The sequence below is a fragment of the Meleagris gallopavo genome, chromosome 11, assembly GCF_905368555.1.
Source record: "Meleagris gallopavo chromosome 11, MGAL_WU_HG_1.1, whole genome shotgun sequence".
Taxonomy (NCBI): Eukaryota; Metazoa; Chordata; class Aves; order Galliformes; family Phasianidae; genus Meleagris; species Meleagris gallopavo.
This window is the reverse complement of record NC_139414.1, coordinates 16,995,439-17,017,377: the sequence shown is the minus strand read 5'-3', so window position 1 is coordinate 17,017,377 and position 21,939 is coordinate 16,995,439. Positions and strand designations below refer to the sequence as shown.

Genomic DNA, 21,939 nt, shown 5'->3' with positions numbered 1-21,939 from the left:
CCACAGTCAGAGCCCAGGTCTGTGACACTCCAGCTGCTCAGAGAGCTGTAGGTTCCCCATCCCAGGAAATGTCTGTACAGCAAAAGAAAGCAATGACAAGACCTTCAAATGGGATACAGGCATACAGAGCAACAACAGATAATGAAGAAGGAAAATCAGCTTACCCTGTGTAACAACCAGGGACAGTTCAAGAGGAACACAATCTTTATCCAAAGAGAGATGCTGCATCCTCAGCTGCCAACCCTTAAATGAGGAGGAGGAGGAGTGCCTCCAGGCTCCACATCTTCTGGTCACTTAGGAGCATTGCTTGCACCTGAGCTCCCTAGGTTAGCCATGCCTTCTTACCTGAAGCTCAGCTATTGGTTCTGGCTGTGACCTGGCAATTCCACTGCAGTGCAAAGACCAGGTTGGATGGGCCCTGGGCAGCCCGATCTGGTGGGGCAGCCAGTCCACAGAAGGGGTTGGAATTAAATCATCTTTGAGGTCTCTTCCAACACAAGCCATTCTATGATTCTAACTACCAATCTGAAATAGAAGCTTTAAAGCCTTCAAACTTATTGATTCCCTAATTGCTGAACTACCAAATGACAGAGCGTACTGAGGATTTACATTGAGGGCAGCGTGGGCTTGCTGCTGTGTACCCAGCTTCCACAAAAATGATAAAACCCTTTGAGCGGTGCTGACAGGGTTCTCCTGGGCACCCAGAACATCTTGTTGGGCTGGCACCAGGCTCAGAGCACGAATAATGATGGGAAGCTGCCCCAGACCATTGACATCCATTTGTCCAGGACATTAGGACAAACAATGAGAGTGGAAATAGAAGGAATGGCATGCAATAGGAGTATGAGTAGTACAGTTTCCAGAGCAAGAGGAATTTATTATTTGCATGCTAATTCTTCACAAGGTGTGAAGTCAGTGGGAAAGAAGGATGCCCATGTTTTGCAAAATGAAAGTGCATAAAGCCAGGGTCACCTTCCACAGCACAACTTAATAGAAATTAGATGGCAGCCCATCCATGCTAAGAGTTTCTCCACTCCAGAGGTTTTGAATTGTGGCAGAATAATTCCAGCATCTGTAATTAGCACTTCCACTAAATCCTCATTGCTCTCATATTAATTTCAGGAGTTTGGAACTGACAGAATCATTATTAAGGGATGCAGTCTTCGTCAGAAGCTGCAAATAAAAGTTGAGATCCTGATTAAAAGTTTAGGGCAGTCCTCATTATTTTCTGCATCAGAAAAGTAGTCTTTCTGGGTTAGCCTTTTCAGTCGGTACTGTTTCATTACTGTGGGTCTCTAATTGTTTCTGCCTCAGAGCTATTTAAAAAGAAAGACAGCTCGCTTTTCACACATTCCTCATTAGAGCCAAATACAAAAACTCCCATTTGTGTTCAGAGCCAGAAAGGCACAAAGACAGTGGGAAGGCACTGGAAGGGATCTCTGCTGAATTTTCCAAATTTCATACTGGACAAAACAACAAAAGGCATTGGGAGGTGGAAGTCTCACACAGGTATTTAGCTTTCAGCACACCGGCACTATCTCCCTCGGTTGGCTGCTGTGGCTTTAAGCATATAAACAGGTGCATAACACTGGACCCAGCCCTGCCCCAGGAGATACAGCTTCAGATAAACCAAACCTAGTGGCAAATTCATATCAAACTTACATAATTATTTTTACTGGAAATCAAAGTTTTTAAAAGTAAGTAGCCACAAAATGCTTCATTTGGATTAGAAGAAAGATTTCATGCAAGAAGGATGTTTTGCTTTGGAATTCATCTATTTGTAGTCAAGTACAAATTGAAAACAACTTTCAATTAAAAATATCCACTTAAAGGTTTCAACAACATTTTATTAAATCTGATTTTTTCCATAACTTCCCATATGTACAATTCATAGCTTTTTAAATTTTCTTCAATTTGAGCAGTAAGCAAATAAATCAGCTGCAAAGCCAGCAAGTTGCTGAGTCTCTCTCATTCTGATTCTTTTCTGTCTGATGATGAACATCTCTGAAGACTGAGCTCTGTATTCCCTTGGTTACATTTTAATTACATTGCAATGAAATTGCAGAGAATCTGATTTTGCCAGACAAAGCTCAGGGACTAAGCAGAAGGTGATGGGGTCTTGTTATTTCATACACTAATTACAGTACCACAGGCCCTGGAATACTGCGCTATTTTTATTCATTCATGAGAAAAAAGCCCTTTTGCTGAGGTCAGAGTGGCTGCTATTTCATTCTCAAAAACTGTCAATGCGCTCTTCATTTCTCGAAAAACAGCTGCCCTCTTCTGTTTCCATTGGATATTACCACTTCCAAAATCCTATTGTGCGTGCTGTTGAAATCAAAATAAAATACCTTCCCTTTGCCTGCTTCAAAACAACAAGCCAGCATCCATAACGCACTGTCACCTCTCTAAAAACCTCTGAAAATGGGGCAACATTTAATAAAAACCTGAAATATGGGTGTAAGGAGGTAACAGTCCTTTCTAAAAGCACAGTTCGCACTGCCATCAGGAGGTGTGAGCACAGCATGTGAGAGCTGAGCCTCAGGCTGACACTGATGCACAGACATGGGGACAGGCATGCTGCACGTGTTGCACTGCTCCAGACACCCATCAGAGCCACCGTGGCCATGATGCCAGGGCTCCTCAACCTGGCAGATAGGACTTCTGCAGCCAGAAGGTGCACATAAAACGTAGTTTTCCAAGAGGCTGCAGGACTTCTGGAAATCATACTTTGTTCGCCTTGATTTTGGTCACCCAGCAGAAAACCTCCTCCTGTACCTGCAACAGGTCTGAAGGGGCTGGTGCTCACCAAACAGTACATTGCCTGCAGGATCAGCGTGGAAAACAGCCTGCAGAGGTGATAGGGTTTCTTCTGGAGTTATGAATTACTGTGACCTATTTCCTCCAAAACTGGTCACAGTTCTGTGCTATTTTTGACTTTTCAGTTACTACAGCCATTCCTCCAGGGAAGAAGAATCAAGCACTGGTCAGAGCATCTTAGGTGGCGAGTTCTGATCTCACCACATGGTTGTTTGCCTGCCTCTTCCTCCTCCTCCAGTGTATCTGGAAAATGCTGAGTTGCTCAGAGAAAGCCCTCAGAAGAAGGATCAAGCACATCACTGCACTTCCATGAATATTCAGCACAGCCAGAGTTCTCTCACGTATTACACCTTGTCTATTATTTATACTCTTATGAAATATCTATGAATCCCCTCACCTCACATTTACTCTCTCTAGAGAGATAGGAAAGGTTCTCTTGAAACAGAGAAACGTCACAGCTTCCCCAAGGTCACATCAACAAAAACACAGTGACTGGATTTGGTTAAGACTGAGCAAGCAGCTATTTCCAAATCTCTGCTCCACCTGATCAGTAACTGACTTTCACAGGTTTCATTAACACCACAGAGAAAGCAATGAGGATAAATGTTCTGGGAAGGAACGCTGAGGGCTGTGTTACATTAGCAAACTCAATTCACACAATCACAACTTTTTCAAGTAGCAAAATCCATTCTTTCCAAGTACAGACCCAGCATGCATTTGCTGTTCCTCTCACTAAGCAAATAGTGAACTAATAAAAAATTGCTTTTACAGATGTTTTTACGAGAGAAAACTGGAGCACATCTGCAGGTGACTCTAAAACCCCCAGAACATAGTGGCTTGTCCCTGCCTCATGGCTAGACCTCTTAGTTCTTACTATAGATCAGTTTGGGTTGCAAGGAACCTCAAAACTCATCCAGTTCCAACCCTCTGGCTGCAGGCAGGGCTGCTGACCACTAAATCAAGCACTACATCAGGTTACCCAAGCCCCATCCAACCTGGCTTGAGCAGTCCTCAGAGGCTTCATTTTGTTAAGGTGACCATTGCTTTGGTCATACAGCCCCTCCATGAAAGCAAAACACTGCAGCCACGATTCTTCCACAGCACTGTAGATGGCACCAGGAATATTGGGTTAAAGACAGCACTTGCAACAAAAATAAATCTTTTCTAATAAACAGAAATTGGAAAAGCCTCCAGCATCAAAACAATATTAAAGATTGAATCCTTCTGGGAAAGATGTATAGTATTCATCTGGCAAAACTGCTGCCAGCCATCTGATGCTGTAATTGTAGAACACTGTTTTATCACAAATGCCAAAAGTAAGTGATGCTCCTGCATGATGTGACACAGCTTCATTTCCTCATCTTCAGAAGGTCCAGATGAGCACAGGGTGACCCTGACCAGTATCCATGAAAATGCTCACATTTTTAACTTGACTGAGGCACTGCAGCATTGAGATGATGGGCTTCTAAATAGAAGATCTACCTTGATACTGGTAAACAGTGCCACATCCTCATGGACACGGGGCAATGCAGTCTTTAGTTTTCATGTAGGCAGCTCCAAGAATTCCAGGGAATTGTTCTGGATATCTCTAGGCTACAGCTGTCCCCAAATGCATTTGCGCAATTGCATGCTAGCAACTCTCCTCCTAGAGTTAAATTTTGCCAAAGACTAACTCAGTTTGGTTTCCAAGCCTTGTTTTCACAAGGCTTAGAGTCAGTTTTATCAAAATCCTACAGTAATTTACAGTACCTGCAATCTCAGCAGGGCCTGTGAAACTTACATCTGTGTCTGATGGCTGGAAGGAACACTGCAGATACAAGAACTGTGAAGTTGTCTACATTTGTGTTTTTTTTTTTTCCTTCTGATTATTACTTACCTCTCTGAGACACGTATGTTATATTCTTTTCTACGTATTACAGAATATGACCCAGGCTAAAGATACAACTTACAGTCCTAATATTTTGGTGATTACATCTAGTTCTATTTGGAAGATCTGCACTATATTCACTGCGAATATGGTGCCATATACCAATGACAAACATCAGTTAGCATCTGTAACTTCAAAGCTTTCACAAACCACTTCAGAGAGCTTGGCTGCTCATCCATTTACCATGCAGTTTGTTATGTGGGCAAGCTGACAGTCACAGAAATACAGCTTCACTTACTCAGAATGGCTTCAGGACACCATTTCTTACACCAAGTCAATGCCTTTGAAGTTAGTAAGAGAAGAAAGCAATGCCAATTTTGTTATCTCAATCAGAAATGCAAATTTGAAGTGTGCATGCTTATTGTCAAGACCATTGTCATATAATTAGCATTTTTAGTCTGCACTAAACAGACTAGACTTTAGAAACAACTCCCCTGGAAGCTTATTATCTTCTAATACACATCCAGCACATACATACTTCTAGCTGTGGTACGATCCATCCCTACATTTCTCAGCAGCTGTGAGAAGCTGTATGGAGATCAATGCTAATCCAGATTAACCCCACCTGCACAAGTTCATATAGAGCAATAATGAGCTATTGCCACAAATTACATCTCAGCTAGCTCCCAAACTCTCTAGCTGACTGCAATCAAAGATTTTTGTAATTGTGTTATTGTTTTTGCAAGTCTCTTAAGTCTGAAATACCCCTTATAGCCTCCCCAGAATAGCAGGTGATAGCCTGTATGTCTTCATCTTCCGGTGCATGGAAGTTTTGTCATTTGATTTTTCACAGGTTTTTCATACCTACATTTAATCTTATAATACTTCGGGCAATAGACAAACTAAAGTGCTGTTTTTCACACGAGGTCTCATTGCATTTAGCAAAGTACATAGCCAGGCCTCCTCAGGTAAATGCTGCATTCATGCATAAAATTCTACAGACACACTGAATGCAGCATATTTAGCTCTATATGCAACTATGTTCTTTTCTTCTTACAATTCTACACCTTACTCTTTCATTCACAGAATCTTCTCATTAAAAAAAAAAAAGCCCTTGATAGCGAGACACAATGCTTAAATTCATACTTTTTAACATCTTTATATGCAATGCAAACACCTACCAAAAGTAGACTCTACTCTCAGCTAATATACATTGGATAATCTTCCAATCTCTCTGCACTTGTGTAATTCCAAAGACTTTAAGTAGATCTGCTCTTGTTTTATGCAGGTAAAGAGGAGAAGCAAGCCCAGCAGAACAAGGCCAAGAGAACAACAGAGAGGGATGAGGCCAACTGAACTGTAGGTATTATCTGTTACAGCAGTTCCTTAGAATTCCTAAAAGGACAAGCAGCACCCCATTCAAATACTTTGAGAGAACTAGCAATTGGAATAGAGAGAATTTATATGAAGTGGACATAAATGAACACAGAAGAGCATTCTGAACCCATACTTCACAAGCATAGAGCATCTACAATTCTTCTAAAAGCTGTTGGTCTTTTTTTTCCACCGCTTTGTATTGCTTCTACCACAAAATCTGTGGAGAACTCTCTCTCAAGCTTTTTTTTTTTTTTTTTAAGCCATTTGCTAAAGACCATTTCCTCATACAAGGTAAAGTCACCATAGATAAAAAAATGAAAACCTAAGAGCTATTAAGCAAACTGTTTTAAAAATCCTGTAATTTTTGTCAGGCAGGGAGCAAAGAGGATTCATGGAAAAGGGGCAGGGTCAGAACTCTGGTATTTAAAGGCCTCAGTTCAATCTTCCTTTTCAGTCACAGCCTTTCTGAATGAATCACTTATTTTTTCCTTCACTTCCTCAACTGTAAAATGTCACAAAACTAAAAAAGCTCTTCACACACCAGGCTAATTGGAGAAACAGAAGGAGGGCTATTTATGCTTTTAAATTACACAATTAGTTTAAGATCTTCCTTCTGTATTATTTTATTTGCTGCATAATTTAACAAATACCTGTGAACCTAAATTAGGTTGCTCAGGTGTCTCTGCATGATACTGTACTGAATTTTTTTTAACTGTAGTGAATTGCCATGGAATTAACACAGAACACAATTATCAGCTGTAAGTATTAAGAAGCATCTTATAATGTCAGACAGTACTTGAACATCCCATAACAGGAAGGTGCTGCTCCATACAGGTTTGCTCATCCATTCCTACAACTGTAAGGAACACAGATAACAAAAGACAATGAGAGGCTGGGGTCCAATTTAACAAAACTATTTTTTTTTTTTAAATGACCCTATTAATTATAAACAAGAATACATTAAACACTCTGCATTTGTCTCTTACAATAGGAGAAGGCACTTAAGTACTCAGGCAGCTCCTAGTCCCACAAAACAGTGCCAAAAAATAATCCCACCATGGTGTCACTACTCACTGCAGTGCTCCCATCCCCTGAATCACAGAGGGCATGAGTGCAAGGATACATGCTGTAATACTACAGTGTGATGGAAAACATAGCAATAATAGCAGAGTGGCACAATCCTAGGCTACAGCAAATGATAACAAGCCCGAATGCAGCAGCCACAGACACAGAAACAAAGGAAGAAAAACTGCTTACCTTTGGAAGGCCTCAGTTATGTAGGGATCTCCAGCAAGATTGCCTTGCCTCCGCTGCCAGCCCTTAAATGAGGTCTGGGAAGGGGTGCATCCTGGCTCCACACCTTCTGGTCACTCAGGTACACTGCACACACCCGAGCTCCCTGGGTTGCCCTGCCTGCCAGTGCTCAGTCACTGGTTCAGGCTGTGACTCAGCATTTCTATACACGTGCCTGTTCAGACAACTGCATCTAGACTAGAGCTGTGCCACAAGAGTTGTCACAAAACCCTAGGTGCCTTAGGTGCCAGGATACTGCCCTTCAGGTCAGCAGCTCGTTCTGCTCTCAGCACCAAGGATAACCAAACTTTTTCTCTCACCTGAATTCAACCTAGCAAACCTCAGATTTTCTTGGTGTTAATGCTCCAGTTCAGGATGTACTTCAGGATGTTTGGAAAGTCATTTCTGCTGCATAAGCATATGCTCTTCTAGAGCTCTCAAGTAACAAAAGGGCAAAAGAGCACACTGGCAAAAAAAATATGCAAATATATGTATCAGGCTCAGCTCATCCCAACATTTTTGCAGTTAGAATTGCAAGTCGATGGTTCAGCCTGGGGCTGTTCCAGAACTTATGATGTCTACTCTAGGGACAAGTACTGTACGAAAAGAGCTCTTCCCATACCTTCTGGTTCCCATCTCAACTCCTCCTGAAGCCAATACAGCTCAGAGGAAGAACTCAGCCCCCTGCTGGCTTTCAGTAACAGTTCAAAGAGCTCTGATCACCCAAAGTAACAAATCCTACAATACTCCTTTATCACTGTATTAAAACATAATACTTACAGCCCCACTCAACGCTAGGCTAAAATCAATTCAGTTATGCACTCTCTGGCATCATAACACAAGCAGCAGCAAAACCAAACACTAAGGCCGTACAATGGTAAGAGGAAGATATTTATTATAGATCAAAGAAAAAAAATCATTTTCATCAACTATTCCCTCAGGGGGGATCAACAGAACATAAAGGAAAGAAGGACAAATGTACAAAACCAACCTGACAAGAAGGCTCTAGATGAAACACATTCAAAGCACTTGCAAATGATCTTGCTGGACAGACGCAGAAGGAAATTAAATCATTCTTCTCCTGCAAAATACAGACTGAAAAACTGACTTTATTAAAAGAAAAAAATTGTCTTGCCTTTACCTGCAGATATTTCAGATAAAGAGATATACATTTTAACTGAAATACTTTTCTTAAATAGAAGAAATTCCCAGAACTATTTAACTACATTTATTTGAAAACATTTTATCTTCGCTTCCAACTTCGTGCAGATGGTAAAAAAAAAAGGCTCAGCTCACAAAAATAGAAGCTTAGCTACTAGCTTCAAAGAAATCAAGTTGATCAAGTCAATACTTTTTCATTCTCTGTTAATCCCTTAGAAATCCTGGTGTTGGTTTTTCCATAATTGGCAATAGATGCCTTTCTCATCCAGAGCATCCTTGTATACAAAGTTGTAAAATTTAAGAGTTTTTTTTTAAAGAAGTGTATCTATGAGAAAATACCAGCAGCATGAAATTCCTGAAAGGTTTCAAGGCCTGCTCCTATCCACCAAAGTCCATGGATTTCAAACCACTTTAGCTGGGGCAGGAGCAAATCTTTACAGAGTAAGACACACATTCCTTGAAAAAGAAAGCAAAAAAAAAAAAAAGCCAACCTCATAACCTGAAGAGTGTTGAAACCCGAATGTAGAAGTAAAAAACATAAGTTTTAGCAATATAATTCCCCTGGCCCTAGCCAACACAACGTATTTGGCTAGAGTACTTCATTTACTCCAGACTTGGCCAAGATTTCCATTGGTTACAGTGAGAGTATTACTTAAATAATGAAGCAAAAGGACCTCATGCATTAATAAGCCAAAATATAAATCCATGCTATGGTAATAGCTTTCCTTTCCAACACCCTGTAATGAGCATCTAGAAAAGGAAAAAGGACAATAAACTTTATAGAAAAAACGCATTTTGTTGCGCTAATGAACATCTTAAGCAATGCCACAGAAGTTTCCAGGGTTCCTTTTGAGAAATACCAAAAAAGCAAAACATCAAAAAGAGACCAATGTTAGGCAAGATTACAGTGCACTTAACCATCAGTGCAGAACACAAAATAACAACTAATGCTTAAATGCAAGCAAAACAATATCACTTGAATACTTTTCATAAGTATATGGATTCCACAGTTTGCTTCCTTACCTTAAAAGAAAGGCTTAAAAATTCCCCACAGATATCACCAAGTTACCAAAGGAATCATTGGAGGGAAAAACCAAAACAACCAGACAAAAAAAAAAAAAAAACACACACCTAGAAAGGACATTTAAGTAAGAGCTGAAAGGAAATCCTAGTTTTGTTGTGAAAATAAACAAAGAATATCCATTGGCTGCACTGCTGTTTTTGTTTTTATTTTTTGCTGGGTTTATTTTTGGGGGGGGGCGCAGGGGAATGGGAAGGGGGGTGAGGATGGAGCTTTTTGCATCAAGGGAAAGAAAACAACACACCCATGAGAGCCAAAACATTTTCACAAATATATTAAATATCATTTCTGACCCCAAAGCAAAGTGCGATGCAATGTAGAGTTCACTACTTAAACAAAAACAACCTACATAATGCCTTAAATACTAACAAGTCAATTAGTGGTCAGCACAGTAAAATAAATATGAAGACATTGATTTGTATTCCATTTCTAGCAGCAAAGGTCATTAACCTACTGGCCAATGTGACAGTTTCACAAAAGTTCTACTTCTTGATTTTGATACTTCGATTATAACTAGAGAATATAATTTGCTGAGTCTGGAAAATAGTATTGCAGCTGTATGGTATCCTTCTCATCCCACAACACACATTCTGAACAATGATCTGGAGAACAGCTTTCCCAAAAAAATAAAACCACAACCCATCCTGCTTCTCATGCTGGAAAGCATGAGTTTGGATTGGCTTGAACCCTAATGATGATAGTGAGGTGTCTGTAATCAAGTTTCCTGTGCTAAAGGGAAAGTGGGATGTAGCACATTTGTACCAGGAGGTAATGTCACATGGAGCAAAATGAGTCTTGACACTTCTAGCAGCCACTCAGTCACAGGAGGTGAACAGTTACTGGAAATGCCAAATGAAGAGCAGGTTGTTGGGCTGGGAGCAGGAGCAGTAACCTAAGCAAAGAGGTGAACAGCTGATTATAACCTATGTGAAAGCAAACAAAAAGCCTTCTTGGTCCTCATTATAAGTACCTGCAGCTTCCCCAGCTCTTATTTTAAAAAGTGTCAGTTTTCTGCTATTAATTGCAGCCTGTGGAAAATACCACAGAATTTATAAATGCTTTAATTTACAGCAAGAGGGATGTTTAACTACAAAGCATGATTCATACTGATGAAATACTTAAGGTACAGCTAATCCAGCTCCTCCTGGCCCTGCACAACGGTGTCAGACTAAGAAAACAAAAGTTCCACTAAGAGGAAACCAGCCCTTCAACAGCAAAAGATGAGGGGAGAAGGTTGACAGGAGATTTTTGCAAGGGGAATGTTCTTCAGCGTTGCAAATGTGAACTGTGGGCTGGATAGCATAGGAGAAATAAACAGCCTGTCAAAACTGCCTAGTTAGTGCCTTTCAGTCTGGGCTCCTGTTTTACCTCCTAATACACTCCTGTGCACAAAGCATATTTAATAGGGCTTTGCAGAAAGCAGAAGGAATCCCACTCAAGAGGATGTCTGCTGCCCTGCCTGTATCTGCACAGCAAGGATCAGCCAGGAATGATGTAGATTGCTTTCAGCTACTTTGCAAAAGCTCACCCTGCCAGGATATAGGAAAGCAGTGCTAAGGTTGCATGGCTACCTGGTGCTCAGCTAGCTAGAGACAACAATACTCAGTTTCTGAGAAAAGCATTCATTTTTGAGCAGCCAAGTGAGACAAGCCTTTCCAAAGTGAATTAAAAAGACTAATAAAAACTACATAGATTTTTTGTTTAGTCATTTTTCATTTTTTTTTTTTTTAAGGCAAGCAGATAATCCTTCTGGAATGCAAGAGACAGGGATCAGAATGGCAAAAAAAAAGGCAGGATTGGTTACCTTCAACATCATGCATCAGGTAAAGTTTATCCCTGGTAAAAGGTTAATGAAACTGATGGAGCTGCATTTAATTCAATCTACCTATGGAGAAGTAAGAGAGAAGGCGTGGTCCCTCCATTACCCCCTCCTCTCTGCATCAGCCACCAATGTACAGCTGTAGCAGTGCTGTGGTGAATAAGGTCCAACAGGGTTTAGCTACATGCTGCACTTGCCACTGAAGCTGATGTGACAGAAACATTGTGAGACGGGTTCCAATCACAGCTCCTCACATCTACCTAAACAGGTAGAAGCATGCCAGTCCTACTTCTACTCTTTATCCCCTTTCCACTTTTGCTTAGGAAAATTAAAAGAGACACATACTCTTCACTGACATTTAAAAATTTAAAAAGATGCTTGAAAAGTTTTGTGAATACTTCTGCATCACCAAAAAGTTGTTACTCAATCATCACTGGTGACATTCACATCCTAACTAACCTTAGATTTCTATGGTCCCTAAATGGTGAAATTCACATCAAGAAATGGAATTAAAACCCAGTTTGAGATGGGAAAAGAAAGAGGGGGGAAAAGTTCATCTAATACAGGGAGCATTTCACCTTCTCTTTAACATCCCTTCGGCTTTTTCTAGGGAATGATGTGGAGGTGGGATACACTGACATCTACTTCCCAAGGCCAAGGAAGCCCTGCTCTCCCAGAGCAACAAAGCTGCAGGCCAGGCACTAACACTCTCTTCTACATCAGTATGCAAAGAAATTACAGCTGACAGTTCCTTCCAACCTATCCTTAACCCTACCCTATCTAACATGGAATCAGAGCACAGCACATCCCACCCAAGGTTTGCTTTCCAATTCACTTCATTAAGCCACCGAGACTTAACAGAGAGTTGAGCTACCCATAGTGCATTAAAGTACTCGGTCAACAGTACCAAGAACCCTTTTTCACTGTTAACTGTTTGGTAGAAGAATATTTCTGGATGTGGCTAATCAGCTGATATCTAATGCCAGATGTTCAGAGAGAAATCTGCAACACAGAGAAAGGAGTAAGAGGCAAGACCCTCCAAGATAGAGAGGTGTGCACAGCCTTTCTACAGGCACGTGAAAAGAATTTACTGTAGGCTGTAAGAAGAGCCACAATTAGCAATTTGTGGACAAGTACACCCCTAACTCACACATTTACAGGTCCCATTCCTGCTCCTCTTTTACAAGCTGTTCAGAGATTGACTCTGCTGGAGAAATACATTCTGGAGCACTACTCTGTGGCGTGCAAAGAGGGGAACAGGCTTTGCATGTGGTCTCACCCATGTGGTAGAACCACAGAAGTTTCCAGCACTTCTTCGGCTTTGCATATTCATGCAGAAGGCCGAGGAGAAAACAAAGTCCCCTCAGCCACTCAACACAATGAGGAGCCTTAGATAACTAGCAAACAAACATCAAAAACACTTCATGTCCTGCACAGTGTCATCCTGCCAACTATGATAGAAAAAAAATTTAACCATACCACTGAGTTTGCAGGTGTTACATGTATAGCTCAAGAGCATACTCCTATCAAATGGAGCACAAAGCAGGGCATGTGGCAAACAGCAGGCGAGAGACAAGCTGCTCTATTTGCAAACTACTACCACGGGCGGCGCATCATTGTACGTAGCCTAAGTTCTCCATCTCATTTCTGTACCGCTGTTCAGACACCTTGCTTTTATGCTGTTTGCTTTCTAAGTGCTGCCTGAACTCCATCTCCTCACTGGCCCCAGCGTTGCACATGGAGCAGTAGAACTGGCCACTGGGGGTGACACACATTGCCAGATCCCGAGGAATCCTCTGACGAGAGCGGGGATTGAAGTAGGGACCTGAGAAAGCAACAGAAAAGTCTATTTATCTATTTAAAAAAAGCTTGAGGCACCTCACTGACATCTTCAAATTCAACAAATGCATGAAAGGAAGCCACAGATTAGCTTCTTTAATTGATCATTTAAGTGATTAATTAGGTTTTTTTTTTAAATCACCCAACTCAAGAATTAGAAGTCTTTTGATTAGAATACTTTTGATTAAAATAAGCTGTCTAACCCAGTTAGAAGTCATCCCAAAATGACATTTGATAGAATTTTAAAATAAACGTTTTCCAAAGGATAATGACTGAAATGGCAATATTAAACCAAGATTCACCAGGAAGCAAGGTTTTAGCCAATATGTGCTCATAACACAACTTAAAATGATAAAGAGAAATAGATGCTGGGCTGGACACTCTAAAACACTTTAACAATAAAGAGGAAAAGTTAGCAACTAACACCTGAGAAAGGGTTCTAGGAACAGATGGTCTTACAGGGAGGCTAACACACTTTCTCATCTTTCTCATTCTGGACAGGAGAGTGCACATACAGGTTGCTGTGCTACAGCAGGAGTCAAAGCATCTGGTCTCTTACCAAGAAAATAAAGCAGGAAAATTGTCATCACTTAGAGCAGCCCTACAGACAGGCCGGGCAGATGGTAAATTAAGTTACAAACAGAGAAAACAGAATAACAAGCAGGCTGACAAAACAAAGTAACTTTAACAGCTGGGAAGATATATGCAGACAAGAAGAATCAACAGAGCTGGAACCAGCTCCTTTAACAACCTGTCCCTGTTAGAACAGAGCTCAGAAATAGAAGAAAAACAAGTCTACTGAACATTCATTATTATTCTAAATATACAATAGAACAGGTGCGAACTCGCGATTACCTGTGTTGTTTTGAACTGTGTACATATTTCTTCTGTTCTGCATCATTTTATATTCATTCCCTTCTTTCCTTGTCCTCCGTTTGCCTAGTTCTGATGCATCCCTGAAGATTAAACAAATACAAACAGTTGCAAGTCCGAGTTTTCTGACAAAAAAGACTGCCAGAGATACTGCCACATGCTTTCAGCCTGAGCGTGAAGTTGAACAATACCTACGAGAATGAGTTATTCTGTGCTTCTGCAAGACGCAGCCGTTTGGCATGATTTTTCCCCTGGTAGTGAGCCTGTGCCACAGCTGGAGAACTAAATGAGGCATCACAAAGCTTGCAGTAATCATTCTCTGTGGCCAAGATCACTCGACCGCCTGGTTTACTGGATCCCATCTAGCAGCAAAGGGAAAAACACAATGTGAAACAAAGTTAAATTGTTGCAATACCTGAATCACAGTGTCTGAGACCAGTATCACCTTTGTCAGACAGCAAGAGCACTGGAATTAAAACACTGGGTTAGGACATTCCAGCCCCTACCCAACTGCTTTTACAAGGACAACTTAGTTTTCTTTGCCTCAGCTTTCCACAGCATCTTCAAATTCCTTGATATCTATATAAATTCCATGCTTCAGATAGAGAGGAAAACAATCTGAATAAACTCTGTATTTCTTCAACAGCAACAGCAGCTTGTTTACTTCACAGCAGTGAAGTAACACCGCTATTCCTGACTCCTGGGAGCCAACAAATCATGACTTTCATACCGAAGACGACTCACTGAAACGTAACAGCACTCCCCGCTCGTGTTTCCAGTGTAGCCAATCTCTCCATAGTATCCTGATGATACTGAGAGATAAAAGCAATAACAGAGTTACCAAATTTCTTAGCCTTGACCTTCAGTTGCAAGGACACCTGAACCCAAACTTCAGAGGGAAGATCCAGCCCCACACGAGGAGCTCCTGCCATTGGAAACAATACCTTGCCTGTCTCATCAGACAGGCACGCTGACTGGGACAGCAACAAGGTCTCCTCAGTGTTTGTGCATCTTCCAGAGAAGAATGCTCCGTAAACTGCAGCAGCAAGAGATTGATACAGCCATGTCACTGCAGCACTTGCAAAGTCCAGTTTCTTTTACGTCTCCTTTGAAACTGCAAGCTTACATGCTTATACACAAGCTTATACACAATTCTGACCCATGAGTTATAACATAAATCCTCACCTGGAACCAGAATGGCCATTTTATTGCCATGGACCATTCTCTCCATCAAAAGCAGCACCAAACACCCCAGCAAGTACAGCACCCACGTACCATCACCAAGGACAGGACTCAGTGCCCTCTTAAGACCCTGATTCAGCAACATGAGCCACAAAGCCATTTTACACAGGACTAAGTCTCCCTCTGGTGGCTCTGACAGCACATGTAACAATCTGCTTAGAGCAAATGCTTTCTGCTTTCGTACTGACAGAGGCTTAAAACTTTTGGAGATGACAGGCATAACTTTTATCCCTGCTGCTCAGCTATGGCTCTCTGCACTTTCACATGCAAGAGACAGGTTAGCTGCTAAGCCCCAAGACAATCAGAAGTCAAGAAGAACAAAGTAAACATTATCTCCTTTGCCTCTAACATGCCTGAGAGCAGATGGATTTGAATCTCAGAATGACCCATCCTTCCACTCACCCTGTACTCAGGAATAACCACGGCAGAAGGAGCAAGAAGAATTACATAGTAAGACTGAACAATGGGTGCAGGAGCATCTAAGCACTTTTTCCACATAGGCTTCACTCACACAATGAAGGCATGATTTCGCAGAGCAGATCCACACCTTCATGCTTAAATCCAGCTGTAGCTATTTTCTTTTATACCTGCTTTTAAACAATCTTAATCAGCAGGACATCAGACTTACGCAGGAAACAAAGTATTTGCCATGCAGAAATGATCTATTTCAAGTTCAAAATTCTGCTGCAACAGCAGATTGGTATCTGTTCCTTCAAAAGAAAGCAAACAGCTCACAACAGTCTATAACCACCTTCCTGTGCCATCATAAGGAAAACTCCTTCCAAGCTCCTGCAGTAATCCTCAAAGCATGAGACCTAGTTATTCTTAATAAGAGTTAGGTTGCAAGCAAACATCACAATCTCAGTCACCTCCCCATGCCTTACCTGAGCTGGAAGGGAAACAACCTGAGGTGGCACAGGCTCAACTGAATTACTCATCCTGGCGGGTGCCGGGCAGCTATTGGCAGCATAGTAATTTCGGAGTTTCTTACTGTGGTTTTTACCCTGCAAAGAGAACTAGTTTAATCACTGTCCCAGTAACAGCATCTTACAGAAAAGAAGACAGAAATAAAAAGAAAAACGGCCAGGAAGACGGCATCTCAGGTAAAGGAACCATCACTCAGAAAACAGCACTATGACTTTGAAAGATGCAGACAGCCCCCCCCTTTGCTCCAGAATGCTCACCAGCTAGCACATTGCACCTAATCTTCAAACAATTTTCTGAAACAAGTAAGGCAACAACTAGTTCTTTAATCTGTTTCTATTTCACTTAAAACCAGCATTTTGTGTTTTAAACATAAAACATTAACTGCTTTTTGATAAGCCTGAGTACACACATACATTTTCATGAAGCTGCGAATGTAAGATAATGCAAGAAACCAAACTTCTAAAAAAAAAAAACCTCAGCTTTGTATCTTATTTTCTCTTGGAAAATATATACTGTAGTTCTTATTGGTGCTTTGAAAACTGAGAGAAACGTATAAGAGCAAGTGTATGTATTGTGGATATGTATTAAAGTATATGTGTAAAATAAATAAAAGTCACACATTTTTAACTACAAATGCACTTTTGCCTCACCATGAGAGAAACACTGCAGAAATCCTATGCTAAACTATAACAACCTATTCCTTTAGGGTCAGGAAAACATTATTTATTTCTTTAGGGCCAACAGAGCAAATGTGAGCTGTGGGCCTGGTGTCCTGAAGACACAGAAAACCACCCTCTTGTATTGGGTAGTGAAGTAAGTTACCATAACTACATATTTCACAAACTTAGCACTAGGAAGGCAGGCTATCGATATAGGGGATGATGTAAGACTAAGACTTATTCAGTGTCAGCAAAGAAACACGCAAGTTGTTCCTAACCAATTTCAGAGAAACCAACTGACAGACTGAGCAAATGGAATTTGGTTTGAGCTGATCCAGCTGATACTTCCTGTAGCAATTGGACAGGCCAATACAGTGAGAAAGTCATTACAACAGAGATGTGATAGCAGAAGCACCAGCAGAATAAAAAAAGCATTATAAAGGAAAAGAAGAAAATCACTCACCCCTATCAGAAGATTATAGGTCCCCAGGGAAAAGCTCCACTAAGGAGGGATCACCAGAAAGAGATCCTTGCCCAGTAGCAGTCAGCCCTTAAATGAGTCTAAGAGGTGCAGCCAGGCACCACCCCTTCCAATCACACAGATGAATTGCCTTCACCTGTGCTCCCAGGGCTGACCGGGTCTTTTACCCAGATGCTCAATCTGTGGTTCAGGCCATGACTCAACACCCATACACTGTTCAAAGCACATGAGTGTTTGCATAAATACAGCCTTCAGCAAAGCAGTGGTGTGCATAGCCTCAGGAAGGAGGCAGTGACAAGCACATGGTAGCAGACTACTCTCCTAAGGGCACAGCTAGTTCTATCAAAAACATCTGTCCAGGCCTTACAAAAATCATGTTTGTGGAATTAGAAGTTCAGTTTCACTGGGAAGATGTAGAGGTGGAAAACAAAGAAAAAGTAGGTATGTCTACCTTCCCACTCATGCCATCTTAGTAGGACTTCTGTCTGCACAGAAAATTTTTTTGTGATTTGATCCTGTCATCATACCTTAAAAGAAAGCTCTGCTTCTTCTTGATGACCAACAAATTCAACCAAGGTGAAGCTATGTGTGTACAGTAGTTCTAGACACAGCTTCCAGTCCACCAGATGTAGCAAAGGTAGCTTCAGATGAGTTAATTCAAATGATGCTGCTACTGTATAGCCAACAGAGCACTCAAAACCCAATGAAGATGCAGCAGCCCTGGAATCCATGCCCCCTACTACTCTGCTTACCTGGTAATGAGCCTGGGCTTGCTGAGCTGAATTCAGAGTGACATTGCAGAGCTTACAACAAAGAGGCTTACATAGTTCCTCCAGCATAGGGTCCTGCTCCACCACCTTTGCAAGCTCTTCGTCTTGTGCGTGATAAAAGGAAGGCCCCAGTCCAAGTGATTTTGGTGGGGAGAGTGGTGAGGTGGCTCTGGGCCTTGTAGCCACTGACATAGGAAGAGATGAAGGTTTCTCAGGATGAGGAAGAAGTCCTGCTTGCTGTAGAAGAATCATTGGCCAAGACGACTGTGGGCATACTATTTCTGAAGGATGAGGAGTCCTCTTCCAATCTAGACCAAAAAGACACAAATGCTGAAATAAGTCACACTAACAACTGAGAGGACAACTTCTGCAACTGTATTGCATCTGCTTTATGCCTTTTTACAATACAGCAGAATAACGGATAACCACGGCAAGATATTAAAAAAATATGGGTATAAGAAACAGACAGTAATCTGAAACACAGCTGTTAGAACCCCAGGGCACCTTTGCGGGCACATGAAGATTCCTCATAGTGCCCAACTCAGAAGCAGACCCTGCCACAGCATACAAACCTCACCGCTCTGTGACTGCTAGAAGATGTGACCTCCAACACACACAGCACCTAAAGCTGGGTTAATAGGAATGAGAGGGACACGACCGTTAGCCACATCCTCTTCTGACAGCCTAAGGAGAAGCTCACTATCTAAAACATAAACAAATACTACAATTCATAACTACATGACACTACAGAAGAATTTAGAAAGAACAGAAATATTTCAAAGCGTATTTATTTTACATTAATATAGAATATATCTACACACATCTACATCATCCAAATAATCACAAAAATCTTCAGAAAAAATATCCCAAGGTTAACTTTTCTCATCTGAGTCAACAAGAAGCAGAAGAGTGGGAAACCACGTGAGCAGATCTCGTACACAATCATTTCTCAAGCGTCCCTTTCCCAAATCTTCCATAGCCTTGTGGAATGACCTTGAGCTACTTCTCTGCATTTCCTTTTCTATGCACAACCTACACAGCAGCCGTATCATCTTCTACAAAAATGGAGTGCTTATCCCATATTAACCTTTATTCTATTATTTCTTGGTTAATTCGAGTTCTTAGAACTAACGTTACATTTCCAACAAGCGGTTCTGAGAGGCTTATTTAATTAAAGTTTATAAATCACATCTAAAGCCCGGGATGAACAATCCCAGAATAATGCTGAGCAGTGATATTATGAATCGAGGCACAGCTACTTTTGTTAATGTCTTATTAGCTTCTTATCATAACAAATCCCATTCACTGTTACATTGCGGTAGACAGCTGCATTATCTGTGGTGTCTGCTGATGACTTCTAGCTAAGGCTGCATTGGTAGCAACCATGTCTGTGATGCAGGCTTACACTGTTAAAGCAAATAGCAAGCCACATCTGCATCTCAAAATAGGAGACTTCTGGAAGATTGGGGGAAAGGTAAATTAAATGCCACCTAGGAACTTTGGTTCTGAATTGCATTTGAAAATAGAATTTGACTTCAAAGGCATTTAGGACCCTGGAGAAGGAGACAGCATTTATCTGGGATAACTTCTGGGATTTTCAATCTGCTAAAATTAGCAGGAGATAAATACCATGTTGCATTCAAGCTCTGGAAAATCCCAGCTGATGATTGCATTTTTAGATCCTCTATTACCTTTGAAAGTCTGACCCCATAAAGATTTACATTCCATTAGGAAAAAAGAAAACATGGGATTAAAACTCTCAGGTGACATAAGCACTTCTGGAATTGTTACATCTAAACAATATAAGATTGGAGAAAGTTCAATTACTGCTAAAACTAGAATTAGGAACAAAAAAACAGCAAGAAAGAAGAGCGTGCATTGCCTTGGGAACAAGCTTTTGAATCAGTATCAGAGCCACTGGAAGTTTTTTGTTTTAAATTGCTCTCCACTGTCGAGACTTTCCAAAATTCCAGGAGGGCATGAACCTAACATGAATCAAATCATGACCACAAAAACAAAATCAAAAACAGCTTCATGAAAACTAAGTGAAACATAATGAAACAATATGCTGTACAAAGAATAAACAAGGAATGAGCATGGTGTAAGCCTCCCATCAGCAGGCCAACTTCTGCACTGCCACCCAGCTTCTCTCCAACTTCTGGCATAGGTTCTGCTAGATTAACAGAACTATGGAAGAAGTTTCTTCTAGCTTTAGTTTCTGCAACTAGTGCCTTGTAGACAGTGTAACCAATTTCAGTGGTGCTGATGATGGAACCAGTTCGTATTCACAATAGTTATACACATCACACCACAGACCTCAAGGCACTTGACATCAGCTATGCAAGTAACTAAACATGCCATTAAACTTCAGAGTTTTACTTCAATATCATAATGGGCCTCTTACCTTAAAAAGAGAGTCAATTATAGATAAATACTTCTGAGAGCAATATAAAACAACCTATAGTAAACGGCAATCAGGACCCATCTGCTTAATTTTGCATGAGTGCTTGTTGTGCCACATCTTCCATACTCAATGGGCAAGGCTGGGATATCAAGCACAAGGCAGGACACTGCTTAAAGGATCTGCATCGACAGAGGAAAAGGCATAAAGCAATACTCCTAGAGAAATCATTATTTATGAGGTCATTCGCTGTTCCTCAAAGTAAACAGTACTCTGAAGATGGAGTTAAGGCTGCATGGGCAATTTTAAAATTAGAATTTCTTGGCTTTGCACATACAACTCTGATGTTCTTCTAAAGGTGATCTGTCACTAAAACTGCTCTAATTACATTGTTTTCCTCCTTCCAGACACTATTTAAAAGAAAGAAAACCATTCCGTTTCATCTTATTTACGCGTCCTTTTAACATCACACTGCTGGTTACTACAGATACCCCTCCAGAAGTTCACAGGACACCCGGACTCCTTTCCACTCACACAAAAAGCTGCAAAATTCGTTACGCTCACAGAACAGCAAATGAGCAAAGAACCCCTCTTGTGAGCGAGCTGGGCCTCGGCCTCAGCTGTGGGCACCGCAGCCAGCAGTGTGCACTGCCAGCTGCGACCTTCCTCAGCCACGGACGGAGCTCACAGTGAGATGCCTACACGACAAGCAGCGCTCTGACAGGAATCAGTTTCTAAATGCAAGGGGGCAATTAAGAACAGCGATACGGATTTACATAAGCGATGAAAAAGCCGTGGGTTGTCTTCCCAGAACAGCAGAGGTTTCCTCCCAAGCCGGTCGGTTTGCCGGCACGCTGCCATCCTTCCAGGAGAGCCCCTTCGGCCGCAGCCCTGCAGAGCCTCACCGGAAAGACGGTGTCACGCACAGCACACAGCGGAGATCACAGACATTCGCATCGAGGGCCGGGCCCCTCTACGCTAAGATTCTGCGACTCAATCCGGGCAAGGACGCACATAAAGCTGGTTCAGACCAAACGCGGCTACGGACGCCCGAACCGCACGGCCCTCCCACACAGAGCGAAACCCCGCGGCACCGCGCGCCGTGTGGAACCGCCCCGGCCCCGCGCCGTCACCCTCGCCCGCACCTACCGGGCCGGAGCCGCCTCCCCGCGCAAGCCGGGCCTCGGGAAGCCGGCGCCGGGCACGGCGGGGCCCAGCTGCAGGAAGTGAGGCGGGACGGGGCGGGCACCACGCGTGCGCGGCGCGGAGCTCCACGTCCCGTGCCACGGCGGAGGCCCGGCGCTAGGTGGCAGCACGGCGCCGGCTGCA

At 41.9% G+C, this 21,939-nt stretch overlaps 1 protein-coding gene across 1 annotated transcript; it reads right to left on the bottom strand.

The window, feature by feature from the left end:
• Positions 1-8,227: 8,227 nt before the first annotated feature.
• On the bottom strand, positions 8,228-21,909 carry ZMAT3 (zinc finger matrin-type 3). Its single transcript, XM_085232947.1, has 6 exons — positions 21,760-21,909; positions 18,192-18,517; positions 16,257-16,376; positions 14,326-14,492; positions 14,113-14,213; positions 8,228-13,243 (listed from the first exon to the last, which is right to left on the bottom strand). Exons 2-6 carry the CDS (start codon positions 18,459-18,461, stop codon positions 13,032-13,034), a joined length of 870 nt encoding a protein of 289 aa, XP_085089073.1. The 5' UTR covers positions 18,462-18,517; positions 21,760-21,909; the 3' UTR covers positions 8,228-13,031.
• Between the last annotated feature and the right edge of the window lie 30 nt (positions 21,910-21,939).